The sequence below is a fragment of the Pristiophorus japonicus genome, chromosome 5, assembly GCF_044704955.1.
Source record: "Pristiophorus japonicus isolate sPriJap1 chromosome 5, sPriJap1.hap1, whole genome shotgun sequence".
Lineage (NCBI taxonomy): Eukaryota > Metazoa > Chordata > Chondrichthyes > Pristiophoridae > Pristiophorus > Pristiophorus japonicus.
The window spans coordinates 158,465,373-158,483,517 of record NC_091981.1 but is presented as its reverse complement, the minus strand read 5'-3'; the positions used below and the strand labels follow the sequence as shown (position 1 = coordinate 158,483,517).

General features: G+C 46.3%; 1 protein-coding gene across 1 annotated transcript in view; it reads right to left on the bottom strand.

Moving 5' to 3' along the window:
- The window catches only part of ica1 (islet cell autoantigen 1), a 384,634-nt gene that overhangs the window by 311,710 nt on the left and 54,779 nt on the right, over positions 1-18,145 (bottom strand). Inside the window, exon 3 of the mRNA XM_070881029.1 lies at positions 14,107-14,278. Within this exon, the coding sequence (XP_070737130.1) occupies positions 14,107-14,278 (172 nt within the window). The remainder of the gene's footprint in view (positions 1-14,106; positions 14,279-18,145) is intronic.

The following is an 18,145-nucleotide window of genomic DNA, read 5'->3' as shown; positions in this document are numbered from 1 at the left end:
GAGGATGTTTCCAGTAGAGTGGACAAGGGAGAACCAGTTGATGTGGTATATTTGGACTTTCAGAAGGCTTTCGACAAGGTCCCACACAAGAGATTTATGTGCAAAGTTAAAGCACATGGGATTGGGGGTAGTGTGCTGACATGGATTGAGAACTGGTTGTCAGACAGGAAGCAAAGAGTAGGAGTAAATGGGTACTTTTCAGAATGGCAGGCAGTGACTAGTGGGGTACCGCAAGGTTCTGTGCTGGATCCCCAGCTGTTTACACTGTACATTAATGATTTAGACAATGGGATTAAATGTAGTATCTCCAAATTTGCGGATGACACTAAGTTGGGTGGCAGTGTGAACTGCGAGGAGGATGCTAAGAGGCTGCAGAGCGACTTGGATAGGTTAGGTGAGTGGGCAAATGCATGGCAGATGAAGTATAATGTGGATAAATGTGAGGTTATCCACTTTGGTGGTAAAAACAGAGAGACAGACTATTATCTGAATGGTGACAGATTAGGAAAAGGGGAGGTGCAACGGGACCTGGGTGTCATGGTACATCAGTCATTGAAGGTTGGCATGCAGGTACAGCAGGCGGTTAAGAAAGCAAATGGCATGTTGGCTTTCATAGCGAGGGGATTTGAGTACAGGGGCAGGAAGGTGTTGCTACAGTTGTACAGGGCCTTGGTGAGGCCACACCTGGAGTATTGTGTACAGTTTTGGTCTCCTAACCTGAGGAAGGACATTTTTGCTATTGAGGGAGTGCAGCGAAGGTTCACCAGATTAATTCCCGGGATGGCGGGACTGACCTATCAAGAAAGACTGGATCAACTGGGCTTGTATTCACTGGAGTTCAGAAGAATGAGAGGGGACCTCATAGAAACGTTTAAAATTCTGACGGGGTTAGACAGGTTAGATGCAGGAAGAATGTTCCCAATGTTGGGGAAGTCCAGAACCAGGGGACACAGTCTAAGGATAAGGGGTAAGCCATTTAGGACCGAGATGAGGAGAAACTTCTTCACCCAGAGTGGTGAATCTGTGGAATTCTCTACCACAGAAAGTTGTTGAGGCCAATTCACTAAATATATTCAAAAAGGAGTTAGATGAAGTTCTTACTACTCGGGGGATCAAGGGGTATGGCGAAAAAGCAGGAATGGGGTACTGAAGTTGCATGTTCAGCCGTGAACTCATTGAATGGCGGTGCAGGCTAGAAGGGCCGAATGGCCTACTCTTGCACCTATTTTCTATGTTTCTATGTTTCTATGTTCTAATAAGCTCAATTGTGTTTTGCAGGTCACCCAGCTCCAGAGGCGAAAGGGAGGCCACATCTGCACCCGCCCCATTGCAGGTGGTCATCATCATGGGTGGTGAAGAGGAGGAAGGAGGAGGAGACCACTGAGCCAGAGGAGGAAGATGTAATGGAAACAGAGGAGGATGCCCTTTGCATCCCTGTGAATGTTGTACTTGCGGCCACTTCGTCACCTTCGACAGAAGTAGTAGCGGGCCCAAGCGGCACGCAGCAGGCGACTCCAAGGTGTACAGTGCCCACGCTGATCCCACGGAGGTTGAGTCAGCGAGGTTGGCACTCGCTAAGATGGGCAGATCGCTATGAGGACATGACCACATTGTGCAGGGAGAGTGTCGCCATACGTGGAGAGCTCCTTCAGGCGTTTGGTGGGTTGACCGTGAACATTGGCAGAATGTCCGCTCGCATATCAGAGGGTATGCAGCTGATGATTATGGAAATGTGTCAACAGACCACTGCCACCCATACCTTGCGGCATGCGATACTGCCGGGAGACGGCACTGCACTCCAAGGTGTCATCCCACCAACCGCCAGCACATCTGCGAATCAGGAGGAAGAACTTCCTTCTGGCTTGGAAGTCGTTTCATCCGAAACGTCTTCGCCTTCTCCACCCCGAGAGGATTCTGCCACCGTCACCACCCCCACAGCACCAGGCCTTGAGGTCGCCTGCTGCAAGTCATCCTGGTCCCATTACCCGATGACAACGGGGGGGGCTAAGGTACAGGGGGGTATATTAGGATCTGGAGAGAAGTGTCACCATAGGTAGGGATTGGGGTGTTATTGTTATTGTTGTATTTTAAATTTATTGTTGGGTGACTGTTGGGGGTGGCGGTGGAGGGGGGGGGTGCTACAGTTTAAAAAAAAATTATTTGTTCAATTATTAAAATATTTTATTGCATTTTAAAATTGTTGTGCAGTGTCTTATAATAATGCAAGGCAAGGTAAAACATGAATACAATTGTTGGAAACAATGGCCAGGCCAGCCCAGGCAAGGATGAAACGTAACACAACTGCAACTGTTGTCTTTCGGTAACTGTAACTATGACTGTAACTGTCACCAATGTAAATTCATTCAAAGCGTTCATTTATGAGCTGCTGACGCAAGAGTTTTGCAGCTGCGTAACTACCATGGGCCTTTTCCAGTGTTGCGTGGGGGCATGGGTTCATCGCCAGGCTGATTGTCCTCCCCGAGGTCCTCATCATCCTCCTCCTCATCTTCCTCTTCCCTCTCTCCTGAGGTGGACCTGCAGTCCCATCTAGCAATTGTTGTCCTCTCCTTATAGCTAGGTTATGCAACATGCAGCACACCACAATAAACTAGTGACCTGGTCAGGGTGGTATTGTAGGCTGCCTCCAGAGTGGTCCAGGCATCTGAGGTGCTGCTTCAGCACTCCAATTGTCTTTTCGACGATATTCCGTGTAGCTACATGGCTTTCGTTGCGCGCTTCTTGGCTTATGTCTGGGGATTACGCGGGGGGTTCATGAGCCAGCTGGCAAGGCCATATCCTTTATCCCCCAGCATCCAACCATGACCTTGTGGCTGACTGTTAAACAGGTCAGAGACAGTGCTCTCACGCAAGATATGTGCATCATGGATGCTGCCTGGAAATGTAGCATTTACTGCCATGATTATTTGGTTGTGGTTGACAACAAGCTGCACATTCAGGGAGTGGAATCCCTTTCAGTTACGAAACACCTCTGCATCCTGTAAAGGTGTAAGGTCTCCTCCTCCGCATCAGTCTGCCATCTCTTTGATTGGGCACATAATGTTCTTCAATATACTTTCTCCCATCTTCAGTCTGCAGCATGTGATTATTCACCAATAATGGTAGAGAAGTTACAGACCCCATCACTATTGCTATAAATGCCCTAAATTTTGTCCTCAATAAATAGAAATGTGAGCAGATGATTGCCAAAGAGTCAGTAAGGCCCTTAAAATAACTCGCAAATTAATTGTCCTCATAAGTCCCTTCATCAAGCAGCCTCTCACTTCCTCCGATGTTCAAAATGGCGTCCGTAGCCGAGTCCTGCTGAACAGTGCCAGTCACGAGTAGCTTTTCTCCAGCGATCTCCTCGGCTAGCAATTAGCCCGGCGATGTGGTGAAAGTTGCGGTGGACGATCACCTCGGCAATGTGAAATTCTTGTGTGCCGAAAGTTGGGCCGGCGATCTTTGGGCGATGTTCCGGCCCAACTTTCCACTTTTAAGGTAAAATGGGCAATAGCCTGCCTATTTGGGCAATAGATGGGCGATAGCCCAGCGATCATCAGAGGAAAGTCCAGCCTCGCTCTCTGACATGCTGTCAGATCCCAACCACCCACAATAATCTGCCCCCCAACAGCACCAAATCTCTTCCCGAGTCTTGCTGGACCCTGGGATTCCCCTCCCCAGACTTCCACTCCCAGATCTCAGGACTCCTACTCAGTGCTTACAAATCACTAGAACGCACATCCAGGGCAATCTGATCCCCAAACAGCACACAATCCACCCAGGTCTTGAGATCCTCCCCCAGTACTTCCAGATCCAAGAATCACTCTCCCAGTCATCTCAGGCCCTCTCCCAGAGTTTTGAGAGTCCTGAGCTCCCGATCACTGTATTCCCCTCTTCAAAATATTGCTGTACCCTGAAATCCCATCAGAGTACTGTAAGAACCCGGATCCTATTCTCAGTGTTCCTAGGTCCCACAGGTGCCCCAAATGCTGACAAGTCAGTATTCCTAGAAGCACTATGGATCATAGAATTTTGCATCATAAAATGTGGCCATTTGGCCCATTAAGCTTGTGCCAACTCTCTAAAAGAGCTAACCGCTTAGTCCCATTCCCCTGCCCTTTCCCAATTCACTTCTCATTTTTTTTTGTTTTCTACTGTATATCCACTTCTCTTTTATAATGGATTTTACTTACAACACTGTTTCAGGTAGGACATTCTACATCCTAACAACCCTTTGCATATTAAAAAAATCTTCTAACTTCTTTCATTCTTTTGTTGATGATCTTAATTTTATACCCATCAGTTGCTGACTCACTAAACGAAAACCTCTCAATGTTGAATACCTGTAGTACTTGACATAACACCAGTGTTTTTATAAAATGTCTGATTTACTGTGAGCAATAACACGGGAGATGTACTAGTATATTAAAATTTATGCTACAATGTGCATTTCCTGTTGCCGCACTTTCTTACCTCTTGTACCATGATTTTATTACACATTGTGACAATTGGTAATACTTTAAATAATGCCTGCTTATATTAATTTTAAATGGGTGATGATAGAACACCTGCTCAAATTACCATTAAATTTACATAAGAACATAAGAAATAGGAGCAGGTGTCGGCCATTTGGCCCCTCGAAACTGCACCGCCATTCAATAAGATCAAGGCTGATCTGATCCTGGCTTCAACTCCACCTCCCCGCCAGCTCCCTGTAACCCTTGACTCCCTTATCAGTCAAAAATCTGTCTATCCCCAGCTTAAATATATTCAATAACCCAGCCTCCACAGCTCCCTGGGGTAGAGAATTCCAAAGATTCATGACCCTCAGAAGAAATTCCTCCTCATTTCTGTCTCATTTCTCCCTTATTCTGAAACTATGCCCCCTAGTTCTAGATTCCCCCATGAGCAGAAACATCCTCTCTGCATCTACCCTGTCAAGATCCCTCAGAATCTTATGTTTCAATAAGATCACCTCAGTCTTGTAAACTCCAAGGAGTACAGGTCCAACCTGCTCAACCTTTCTTCATAAGACAACCCCTTCATCTCAGGAATCAACCTCGTGAACCTTCTCTGAACTGCCTCCAATACGAATATATCCTTCCTCAAATAAGGACACCAAAACTGTAGCAGTACTCCAGATGTGGCCTCACCAATACCCTGTACAGTTGTAGCAGGACTTCCCTGCTTTTATACTCCATCCCCCTTGCAATAAAGGCTAACATTCCATTTGCGTTTCATGATTACTTGCTGTCCCTGCATACTAATTTTGTGTGTTTCATGTACAAGAACCCCTAGATCCCTCTGTACTGCAGCATTTTGTAATCTCTCCTCATTTAAATAGTAATTTGCTTTTTGATTTTTCCTACCAAAGTGGATAACCTCACATTTTCCCACATTATACTCCATCTGCCAAATTTTTGCCTGCTCACTGAGCCTATCTATGTCCCTTTGTAGATTATTTGCATCCTCCTCACAATTTGCTTTCCCACCTATCTTTGTATCATTAGCAAATCTAGCTACATCACACTCAGTCCCTTTATCCAAGTCATTAATATAAATTGTAAACAGTTGAGGCCCCAGTCTGCCTACCAACACTCTAAAATGGCACCTCCCAGCCCTGTCCATAACAAGCCTAATTCAACTTTACTGCCACCAAGTGTATGGTACAAATTTTATTTCCATTCCCAATGTTGCTTTCTAACTGTTACCTTTTCCACTTTGTGTGTCCCCAAACACTGCTCACCTCATCTGATTCCACACTTTCAGGCCGATGCTTTTCCCCATCTCGGGCATCTTGCTTCTCTGCAGCAAGAAGCCTTGGGCTGTTTCCATCCTGCTCCTAATGCCCACATTCTTTGCCTCCAGCCATGATAGCAGCAGTGATTTCATGGCTTCAGTCTGAGCTTCCATTGCCACATTAGGATGTTGGGTGGCTTCTGCTTGTGCTACAATAGAAGCTCAGATATCGGCCATTAGATGCTTCATGAGGATAGGGTCCACTAGTGCGCTAATGGATCTGCCCACCCTTTCCATGCTGGAAATTGTGAACTCCAAAGCCCTGTGCAGGGTTGGTGTTAAGACTCCTCCAGGCTCCTTGACATTGCATTCAGACTTTTTGGCAGGCCTGCCAATGCACCAAACATTTCATTGTGCATACCCATCAGCGTTCTTCTGTCAGCCGTCCCATTGACGTCCTCATCTGAGTCCTGTGCAGCAGAACCCATGTGCGACCTCGCCTTCCAGAGAGCTAGCAGCCGAGCTATCCTTTCCCCTCCCCTGGCTGCAGCCCACTCATGTCCGGTGACTCACCATGTGAAGATTCCACCTCTAAGTTACCTTCTAAAGTCCACGCAGTACCAGTATCTGAGCTGTTGGTGATGGTGTTTCTTTTTCATCATCACTCTCCTCTTGCACCGCTGGCTGACTAAGTTGGATTCCTTGGGTCTCTGAAATGAGAAAGGCACAAGGGTAGGTTTGTGGGGAGGTGAGTGGGGGAAGCAAGAGGTGCATGCTTACACCATGTACAGCTTATAAGTCAGAAGAGATTGTGGGATGAGGGGGAAGTGGAATGTGCAAAGGATTAATTATGAGCAGTCAACTTCAGTGTTTTTAGCACCGAGGCTGGCCAATGCTTCAGTGATGGCCACTCCAACAATGGCAAGCATTGTCTCCTCGAGCAGGGTTAGGTTCTGGAGGTGCGCCTGTCCCCATCCAGTTAGCTGAAGCTGCCTATGATTGTGCGCCACCTTGTCCTGCAAGAGAGAGGGAAGTGTGTCAGTGAGCGTGGTTCATTGTGTTTGGTTTTATGGCTGTCATGGTTGAATAGCTGGCAGTGTATGCAAGCTGTGGGATGTGGGTGTGAGGCTTGCTGCAGTGGTAAGTGTGCGAGGCTGAGATGGAGCATATGAATGTGAGGAATGATTTGTGATTGATAGAGATTGTTGGCAGGTGAGTAATTGGGGTGTGGTGAATTGAGCAGTGTGCGCGGCTAGTGGTGCAATTTGAGAGAAAAGGCATTTGAAGATGAATTTACTGACCTTGGCCACTAAGCTTCTTGCGGCTCTGCATCCGGGTCCTCGGGGTACACTGCTCACTTTGACCACGACGGCTATCTGGTCCCAATGCCTTCTCATACTCTGTCTGCAGGGCCTCCTGTGGATAGAGAACCTCTCTTCTCCTGTCCACCTTCCGCACCAAGGCTTCCAGTGCTGCACCTGAAAATCTGGGAGCTCTCTCTCTGCCATGTTGCACCACTCAGTTTTCTTGCTCCTCAGTCTGTTTCCCAGCCAGTACCACCACTTGCTGAAGCCAGAAGGCACCTCCCCTTTAAGAAGTGCAGGTTGCCTTTAAGAAGTGCAGACTAGCTTTAATTGGTGCCAGCCTCGCACAAACTTCGGCCCCCTGCTGAGGTGCTGAGTCACTGAACAGTGCATTTAGCGTTTCCTTATCGCTGCAATCATTTTAATTAGCAGGCAGCACAAACTTGCATGCTGCCTGCATCAGACTCAACGGGCGTGGGCTAATCGCGCATCACGATACCCCCACTCGCTTTTGAGCCTAATCCAATTTCTAGGCCAAGAAGTCTTACTGCCATTATAGAGGGCTTTGGTGAGACCATACCTGTACAGTTTTGGGGGGCAAAATTGCCCCGTGCCAGTGTTGCGGAGCAGTAACCTTCACTCAAAGTGTTATGAATCTTTGGAATTCTCTAATCCAGAGGGCTGTGGATGCTCAGTTGGAGTATATTCAAGACAGTGATCGATAGATTTTTGGACATTAAGGGCATCAGGGATATGGGGATAGTGCAGGAAGATGGAGTTGAGGTCGAAGATCAGCAATGATCTTATTGAATTGTGGAGCAGGCTCAAAGGGCCAAATGGCCTACTCCTGCTCCTATTTTTTTTATGTTCTTATATCCACTCATTTTAATGGGCAGAAAATAGTGGGAGGAGTATATCCAAATTCCCAACACACTACTGGTAAGTGAGGCTCTGTACTAGGAGCAAAATTTAATGAAATTATCCCTATTTATCCCTATTTAATACACAGGTTGAATGAATGCAGAAAAAGGGGTGAATCAGTGATAATCACTGCTAAGGTCTCATTTCAAATGTTCGATCATTACAGTGAGAGTAGCCTGCAAGGAACACATGTCAGTACAATTTGCAAAGTCATAACTTAATTAAAACTGAACTGATATGCTTTAGTTTTTGAGGAGTTATTTGGTAGAAATTGTCAACAATGGAAGACGTGCTATTAACTTTCTATGTTATATTCAAAAATTTCCAGTTTTCTGCTGGGACTTTTGTACTCAAAAATAACATTACTATTTTCTAAAACACATTTTAAAAATATTAACTGATCTATTTTATGAAAGGACAATACATTACCTTTTCTGCAAAATGTGCTACATAATTCACTCACATGCAACATTTATGGTGAAAAACAATCAGCAGCAATTGTTCCTATGGGCCCAAGTTTCCACACGATAAAAAACGGGTGCCCCTCCGAGCTGGGCGCCCGTTTTTCACGCCTAAAAAAAAAAATCGCGATTCTGGAGCGCCCTGCAGCTCCTTGGGGGTGGAGCCGATACTCGCGCCAATTTTGTAAGTGGGAGGGGGCAGGTACTATTTAAATTAGTTTTTTTCCTGCCGGCAACGCTGCGCGTGCGCGTTGGAGCGTTCGGCAGTGTGAAAAAAACATTGGCACTCGGCCATTTTTGTAGTTCTTTGTAGCTGTTTAATTTTTGAACATTTTTTTAATAAAAGCACATTGCCATCAGCACTTGCAGCCTTCTCACTGTCTCCTCCCCACCCCCCCCCCCCCCACCCGCGGGAAGAACGGGTGCCTCCTCCCCTCCCGGCGGGAAGAACGGGTGCCTCCTACCCCCCCCCCCCGCGGGAAGAACGGGCGCCTCCCCCCCCACCCCCTGCGGGAAGAACGGGCGCCTCAGGCTGACTGCAGCATTCTCCGTGCCTGAACCACTTTCAGACAGGTAGGAAGATGGTTTATTTAATCTTTTCTTTGCTTATAAATGTTTATTCAGGTTGGATTTATTTGTATAATATTTGTAGAATAAATAAGGATTTATTGTAGAATTTAATGACTTCCCTTCCTCCCCCCCCCCCTCCCCCTCCCCCTCCACCTCCACCCACCTCGTTCTGGACGCCTAATTTGTAACCTGCGCCTGATTTTTTAATGTGTAGAACAGGTTTTTTCAGTTCTACAAAAATCTTCACTTGCTCCATTCTAACTTAGTTTGGAGTACGTTTTCACTGTGGAAACTTTCAAATCAGGCGTTAGTGGCCGGACACGCCCCCTTTTGAAGAAAAAAATTCTGTTCCAAAGTAGAACTGTTCTACCTGAGTCGAACTGCAGAAAAAAAAAGTGGAGAATTGCGATTTCTAAGATAGTCCGTTCTCCACCAGTTGCTCCTAAAAATCAGGCGCAAATCATGTGGAAACTTGGGCCCTATATTTGTACAAAAAGTTACTAGTTTGCGCTTACTGTACTTAGCTTGTGGATTTATTCTCACAGCACAAAGATGTTACTGGTCAAAAGGACACATGATATGCTCAGTGACTGTGATCGTGGGGCATTATCCCACCTTGCACTCCAGAGCATTTGATAGGGCCAACCGCACCATTCTCCTCATTGTCTCACCTCCTTTGCCCAGCCGTTGGGTGATGCCACTCAAACTATACTATAATGTAACTAGGGCATCCCCAGGAACAGCTTCGCTTCTCACTCACCTCTAGTGTTACCCAATGATCTCTCCTTAGCTCCCTCCTCTTCATCATCAACATGCTGCCCCTCAGTGACATTATTCCTGCAGGCACGGGACATCTTCCACCTGTAATCTGATGACGCCCAGTTCTGCCGCTCCATCACCTGTCCCAACCCTATGACAGGCTCTGTGCCATCAGACCAACTATCTGATATCAAGTTACATTTAAGTTCAAACTTCCTTCCAAAATATCAGTACCACAGCAAGCATCATTTTCAACTACCGTCATAGACTTTGCTTCCTTGCTCTTGACTTTATCCTCTCCCCAAGCACAAACTGGAGTAAATTTTAACTTTTGGACGGCCAATGGCAGCACCTCTGGCTGCTCGCTCGCTCACTCATTTTGTCAGCGTAAAGGATAGAGCCATTTTGAGGTCCAGGCCATGTTTAAATAGAACAGGCGAGCTGCCTGCCCCAAATGGACATCACAATACAACTCGGCAGGTATAGGACGTGCAATTTTGGAGGATGCCTGGCTGGCAGTAAGATAGTCCTCGTGATGGGTGTGGTGTGGAGCCTGGGGTTGCAGCAGCCCAGATGATATCTGTGGGGCTCGGAAGAGCATTCCTGCTTCTCCTGGCCACACAAAAATATTTTAAAGCGTACCTTTTCGGGACCTCAAAGGCAGTATAGCCAGTAATACTGGTAACAGAGTGCATGGCGCTCACTTCAATCAATTTTATATGTCATAGGACCCCAATTGGCATATTAAAAAGGGGTCCTGAAACAGGTAGATGCTTTGGCAGACCATTGGTAGGCCCCATGTGGCGGCCAGAATGTCAGTATTAATGGGGCTGTAAGTCTACCAAACCTATTTGGAGGATGTTTCCACTCCATTAACGCAGAATACGCAGATTTGAAATCGACTGCATTGGGACTGAATCAGGTCATACAAATCTTTGACATCCTGCTTGATCCAGAGCTGAGCTTCAAAACCAACATCCTCTCCATCACCAAGACCTCTTTTACCACCTCCACAACATTGCCTACTTCCGTTCCTATCTCAGCCGCTCAATTACTGAAACCCTTATCCATGCTGTGTCATCTCTAGAATCAATGATTCTAAAAGCCTCCTTGCCATTCTCCAAATTGCATAAACTCCAACTTGTCCAAAACTTGTATCCTGTCCTGCATTGAGTCGACTCTCCCATTACTCCTATTCTCACTGACCGACATTGGCTGCCTGAACACAACGTATTAAATTTAAAATCCTCGGCTTCATCTTCAAACTTTTGCACAGCCTTGCACCACCCTCTCTCTGAACCCTCCAGCCTCAGATCCCCTGCCGCATTCTTTGGTCCGCTGACTCTAGTGTCATATGCAACCAAATCCAAGAAAAATGTAGGGAGCAGCACCAGGCTTCTTTGACCTCACAACGGCCTTCGACTCTGTCAACCGAGAGGGATTATGGAGTGTCCTCCTCAAATTCGGCTGTCCTCAAAAATTTGTCACCATTCTCCGCCTGCTTCATAGATAGAAACATAGAAAATAGGTGCAGGAGTAGGCCATTCGGCCCTTCGAGCCTGCACCACCATTCAATGAGTTCATGGCTGAACATGCAACTTTAGTACCCCATTCCTGCTTTCTCACCATACCCCTTGATCCCCCTAGTAGTAAGGACTAAATCTAACTCCTTTTTGAATATATTTAGTGAATTGGCCTCAACAACTTTCTGTGGTAGAGAATTCCACAGGTTCACCACTCTCTGGGTGAAGAAGTTTCTCCTCATCTCGGTCCTAAATGGCTTACCCCTTATCCTTAGACTGTGACCCCTGGTTCTGGACTTCCCCAACATTGGGAACATTCTTCCTGCATCTAACCTGTCTAAACCCGTCAGAATTTTAAACGTTTCTATGAAATCCCCTCTCATTCTTCTGAGCTCCAGTGAATACAAACCCAGTTGATCCAGTCTTTCTCGATATGTCAGTCCCACCAACCCGGGAATCAGTCTGGTGAACCTTCGCTGCACTCCCTCAATAGCAAGAATGTCCTTCCTTAAGTTAGGAGACCAAAACTGTACACAATACTCCAGGTGTGGCCTCACCAAGGCCCTGTACAACTGTAGTAACACCTCCCTGCCCCTGTACTGAAATCCCCTCGCTATGAAGGCCAACATGCCATTTGCTTTCTTAACCGCCTGCTGTACCTGCATGCCAACCTACAATGACTGATGTACCATGACACCCAGGTCTCATTGCACCTCCCCTTTTCCTAATCTGTCACCATTCAGATAATAGTCAGTCTCTCTGTTTTTACCACCAAAGTGGATAACCTCACATTTATCCACATTATACTTCATCTGCCATGCATTTGCCCACTCACCTAACCTATCCAAGTCACTCTGCAGCCTCATAGCATCCTCCTCGCAGCTCACACCGACACCCAACTTAGTGTCATCCGCAAATTTGGAGATACTACATTTAATCCCCTCGTCTAAATCATTAGTGTACAATGTAAACAGCTGGGGCCCCAGCACAGAACCTTGCGGTACCCCACTAGTCACTGCCTGCCATTCTGAAAAGTCCCCATTTACTCCTACTCTTTGCTTCCTGTCTGCCAACCAGTTCTCAATCCACGTCAGCACACTATCCCCAATCCCATGTGCTTTAACTTTGCACATTAATCTCTTGTGTGGGACCTTGTCGAAAGCCTTCTGAAAGTCCAAATACACATTCATGATGACATGCAAGCTGTGATCCTTACCAACAGATCCAACTCAGACCCAATACAAGTGCAGATTAGGGTCAAGTAAGGCTGTGTCATTGCACCAATGCTCTTCTCAATCTTTCTCACTGCAATGCTTAATCTAACCTCCAACAAGCTCCCCGCTGGAGTGGAGCTAATCTACAGGATGAACGAGAAATTGTTCAACCTCTGTTGCCCCCAGTCAAGTACCATGGTTGTCCCAACCTCTGTTATTGAATTACAGTATGCATACGATGCTTGCGTTTGTGCACACTCAGAGGCCGAACTCTAAACCATCGTTGAAATCTTCACTGAGGCGTACGAGAGTCTGGGCCTTACATTAAACATCCGTAAGACAAAGGTTATCTACCAACCCGCCCCCACCTCACAGTACTGCCCTCCGATCATCAAGATCCACGACAAAACCTTGGACAGCATGGACCACTTGCCATACCTTGGGAGCCACCTGTCGGCGAGGGCAGGCATCGATGACAAAACCCTATACCACCTTTAGTGTGCCAGTGCAGCCTTCGGTCTCCTGAGGAAAAGAATGATTGAAGACGAAGATCTCAAACCCGGCACCAAGCTCATGGTCAGCAGAGCAGTAGTGATACCCATCCTTCTTTATGCTTCAGAGACATGGACTATGTACAGTAGGCACCTCAAAGTACTGGAGAAGTACCACCAACGTTGCCTCTGAAAAATTCTGCAAACCCATTGGCAGGATAGGCGTACTAACGTCAGTGTTCTTTCTCAGGCCAACATTCCCTACATCGAAGCATTGATCACGCTCAATCAGCTCCGATGGGCGGGCCACATAGTTTGCATGCCTGATACAAGGCTCCCGAAACAGGCACTCTACTCCGAGCTCCGTCACACCAAATGAGCCCAAAGAGGGCAGCGAAAACGCTTCAAGGACACCCTCAAAGCTTACCTGAAAAAATGTAACATCCCCACAAACTCTTAGGAATGTCTGGTCCATGACCGCTCAAAATGGAGAAGCATTCGGGAAGGCGGCAAACACTTTGAGTCTTTTCGTCGGTAGCACGCGGTAGTCAAGTACAAACAGCGGAGGGAGCGTATGACAAACCAAGCACCCCACCTACCCATCCCTTCAACCACCACCTGCCTCATCTGTGACAGAGTCTGTAGATCCCACATTAGACTCATCGGCCACCTTAGAACTCATGTTAGTGTGGAAGCAAATCATCCTCGACTCTGAGGGACTGCCTAAGAAGAAGATGCAACCAACCGCGTTGGTCACACAACCTTCAACTGCCTTTTGGTCCTCCTCTCTCAAACTCCCTCCTTAACCCACTTTGTTTCTCCACCTTTAAAAACTTACTGAAAACCTATTTTTTGACCAAGTTTTTTCTCACTCCTAATCTCTTCCTCTATGACTTGGCATTTGTTCCCCAATCTCTTTCCACTGTGAAGCACTTTGGAACTATTTTTTTTAACAATGCTGTGTAAATGTAAGTGTTTGTTGAAGTCAAAAATTGTGTTTTTGAAAAATAAGACAATTGGGATAAATTAAGTCAAAACAAACTTAAAGCTGAATACAAAATATACACACACACCTTGGCTGAAATTAATGCAAAACACTTAGGAATAACTATCCACTTTTTTACCTCTAATTTAGAGTCAAGGTCTGCATCCGATGCAACAACATGCTCATCTTCTTTCTTTCCAGTCACTTTAATAAGTGTTTGTTTGGTCTTCCAGTACCTTTGTTGCATTTTGTTCACAACTGAACTGTCCTGGTTTCGGACATATCGACTATAAAGTTCTCGAGCATATCCACTGATGAAAGAGAAACAACTTGAGTTATTCAAACTACATTACATTGTGGCATCTAGATGTCATGTCAGTCTCTTCTGCTGATCTGTAGAGACATGGAATTAGCTTGGTTCCTAGTGCACTCGAGCAGTTCTAACAAACGTTTAATAGGTGCTGCTCAAATTGAAGAAAGATTGAAAGTGATAAACCCCAGGGGTCAGAGCTAACTCCATTTTGTTCTTAATATAAATAGATCATTTTGACTTGGATATAGTGAGCATGATCTCCAAATATGGTGATGAAACGAAAGTAGGAGGGAATGGCAAACAGCATGGAGGACTGTAGAAGACTTCAGGAAGATATAGGCAAGTTAGAAAGACAGGTGACATAGAAACATAGAAACATAGAAACATAGAAAATAGGTGCAGGAGTAGGCCATTCGGCCCTTCTAGCCTGCACCGCCATTCAATGAGTTCATGGCTGAACATTCAACTTCAGTACCCCATTCCTGCTTTCTCGCCATACCCCTTGATCCCCCTAGCAGTAAGGACCTCATCTAACTCCTTTTTGAATATATTTAGTGAATTGGCCTCAACAACTTTCTGTGGTAGAGAATTCCACAGGTTCACCACTCTCTGGGTGAAGAAGTTCCTCCGCATCTCGGTCCTAAATGGCTTACCCCTTATCCTTAGACTGTGACCCCTGGTTCTGGACTTCCCCAACATTGGGAACATTCTTCCTGCATCTAACCTGTCTAACCCCGTCTGAATTTTATATGTTTCTATGAGGTCCCCTCTCATTCTTCTGAACTCCAGTGAATACAAGCCCAGTTGATCCAGTCTTTCTTGATAGGTCAGTCCCGCCATCCCGGGAATCAGTCTGGTGAACCTTCGCTGCACTCCCTCAATAGCAAGAATGTCCTTCCTCAGGTTAGGAGACCAAAACTGTACACAATACTCCAGGTGTGGCCTCACCAATGCCCTGTACAACTGTAGCAACACCTCCCTGCCCCTGTACTCAAATCCCCTTGCTATGAAGGCCAACATGCCATTTGCTTTCTTAACCGCCTGCTGCACCTGCATGCCAACCTTCAATGACTGATGTACCATGACACCCAGGTCTCTTTGCACCTCCCTTTTTCCTAATCTGTCACCATTCAGATAATAGTCTGTCTCTCTGTTTTTACCACCAAAGTGGATAACCTCACATTTATCCACATTATACTTCATCTGCCATGCATTTGCCCACTCACCTAACCTATCCAAGTCGCTCTGCAGCCTCACAGCATCCTCCTCGCAGCTCACACTGCCACCCAACTTAGTGTCATCCGCAAACTTGGAGATACTACACTCAATCCCCTCATCTAAATCATTAATGTACAGTGTAAACAGCTGGGGCCCCAGCACAGAACCCTGCGGTACCCCACTAGTCACTGCCTGCCATTCTGAAAAGTACCCATTTACTCCAGATGTGGAGAAGTGCGAGGAAATGCATTTGGGAAGAAAAACAAGGAATGGAATTATACAATCAATTGAAATACACTGTAGGGTTTCGAGAATCAAAGAGACCGAGGGCTACAAATTCATAATTCCTTGAATATGTGAGCAGTATAAAGAAAGGCTAATAGCATGTCGGATAGGATCTTAGAATGAAAGATGAGAGAGGTTACGATATACATGTACAAGGCAATAGTTAGACCAGAGTTAAAGTACTTTGTGCAGTGGTGGGCACCCAATTATAGGGCTCAATTTTCCCCAGTGATTTGCACCATTTTTTTGGAGCAGGCCACTTTTTTGGCCCAAGTTAATAAACCAAAATTTCCCTGAGCAATTTGCACCTGCGTAACTCAGTTGTTTACGAATTTTAATTTTTTTTTTTAGGTAGGTTTTTTTTCAGCCAAAGGGGAAATAACCCGCACCAATTCTGGCCATTTAGGGAAGCTTGGCCAGCTGAGAGCTACTCCAGTTCTGCTTAGGCCTGCGTATGTGGCCTCTGCAGAAAAACCTGCTGGAGAGTTAAGGAAATCACCGCAGGTAAGTGCAGCAGATGCCCGGTCAGCAGCAGCAGGAGATAGGGGGAGGGGGGGGAAGCCTTTGGGGTATAGTTAGGTGCGGGGAGCAGGAGGGAGGAGGCCATTTCGGTCTGGGATAGGAGCTTGGGAGCAGACTGGGAGATCACTCAGCCAGGGCTAGGGGCGGGGGGCAGACCGGGAGGCCACTTGGCCAGGGAACGCACCGACAAGCCACTCGGGGCTAGGGGTAGGTGGTGGAAGCAGACCGGCAAAGCACTCGGGGTTAGGGGCGGGCAGGGAAGAGCACCGGGAGGCCCTTTGGCCTGGGATAGGGGTGGGGATCGGCACCGGCATCTGGGGGAGTGGGGAGGGACACTTTAATAATTGGAGTAAGTTGCTGCATTGTATTTTAGTGTGTTTTTATGTTGCTGCAATGTATTTTAATGTGTTTTTAAGTTGCTGTAATGTATTTTAATGGGCCAGAAATTCCTCTGGCGGTCTTCCCGCGGCAATTGCCTCCTCGTCGGAGATTTTTTACGAAATGGTCGAGGAGGCGCCCTGAATTCCGATGGGGAGGTCTTCTCCTCCCGCGCTGTGAAGCGCGCTCCCGTCCAGAGGGCTCCGACGCAGGAGATGCAGTCATGCGTGACTGCTCAGCCAATCAGAAAGGTAGTTCACAGGTTCCCATTAATAGCACTTAGACTCACGTGACTACGAATTCTCAGTGCTATTAATGGGGAAAGAAAACAAACACACACCAATAAAAAATAAAAAACAGACCTCACGTAATTAAAATTAATTGAAATTAAAGTTAAAAAATGCCTTCGAGAAAAAACAATATATTTCCGATTTTTTTTAAGTTTTGTAATTCGAGTTAAAAATAAACTTACCTTATAGTAGGCAGAGTTTTTCAACAATACATTGTATTGTGTTTATATGTGTTTTTAAACATTTGCATCTGTAAAAGTAGGCTCTGCGCCAGCTTTTTCAGGTGCAAGATTTTTTGAGGATATTTGAATATACATAAGAATTAGGAACACGATTAGGCCATCTAGCCCCTCGAGCCTGCTCCGCCATTCAACAAGATCATGGCTGATCTGGCCGTGGACTCAGCTCCACTTACCCGCCGGCTCCCCAAAACCATTAGTTCCCTTATTGGTTAAAAATCTATCTATCTGTGATTTGAATATATTCAATGAGCTAGCCTCAACTGCTTCCTTGGGCAGAGAATTCCACAGATTCACAACCCTCTGGCAGAAGAAATTCCTTCTCAACTCGGTTTTAAATTGGCTCCCCCGTATTTTGAGGCTGTGCCCCCTAGTTCTAGTCTCCCCGACCAGTGGAAACAACCTCTCCGCCTCTATCTTGTCTATCCCTTTCATTACTTTAAATGTTTCTATAAGATCACCCCTCATCCTTCTGAACTCCAATGAGTAAAGACCCAGTCTACTCAATCTATCATCACAAAGGTAACCCCCCTCATCTCCGGAATCAGCCTAGTGAATCGTCTCTGTACCCCCTCCAATGCTAGTATATCCTTCCTTAAGTAAGGTGACCAAAACTGCATGCAGTACTCCAGGTGCGGCCTCACCAATACCCTGTAGAGTTGCAGCAGGACCTCCCTGCTTTTGTACTCCATCCCTCTCGCAATGAAGGCCAACATTCCATTCGCCTTCCTGATTACCTGCTGCACCTGCAAACTAACTTTTTGGGATTGGACCCCCAGGTCCCTCTGCACCGCAGCATGTTGTAATTTCTCCCCATTCAAATAATATTCCCTTTTAGTCATTTCCCCACCCCCCCCCCCCAAAGTGGAAGACCTCACATTTTCCGACATTATATTCCATCTGTCAAATCTTAGCCCATTCGCTTAACCTATC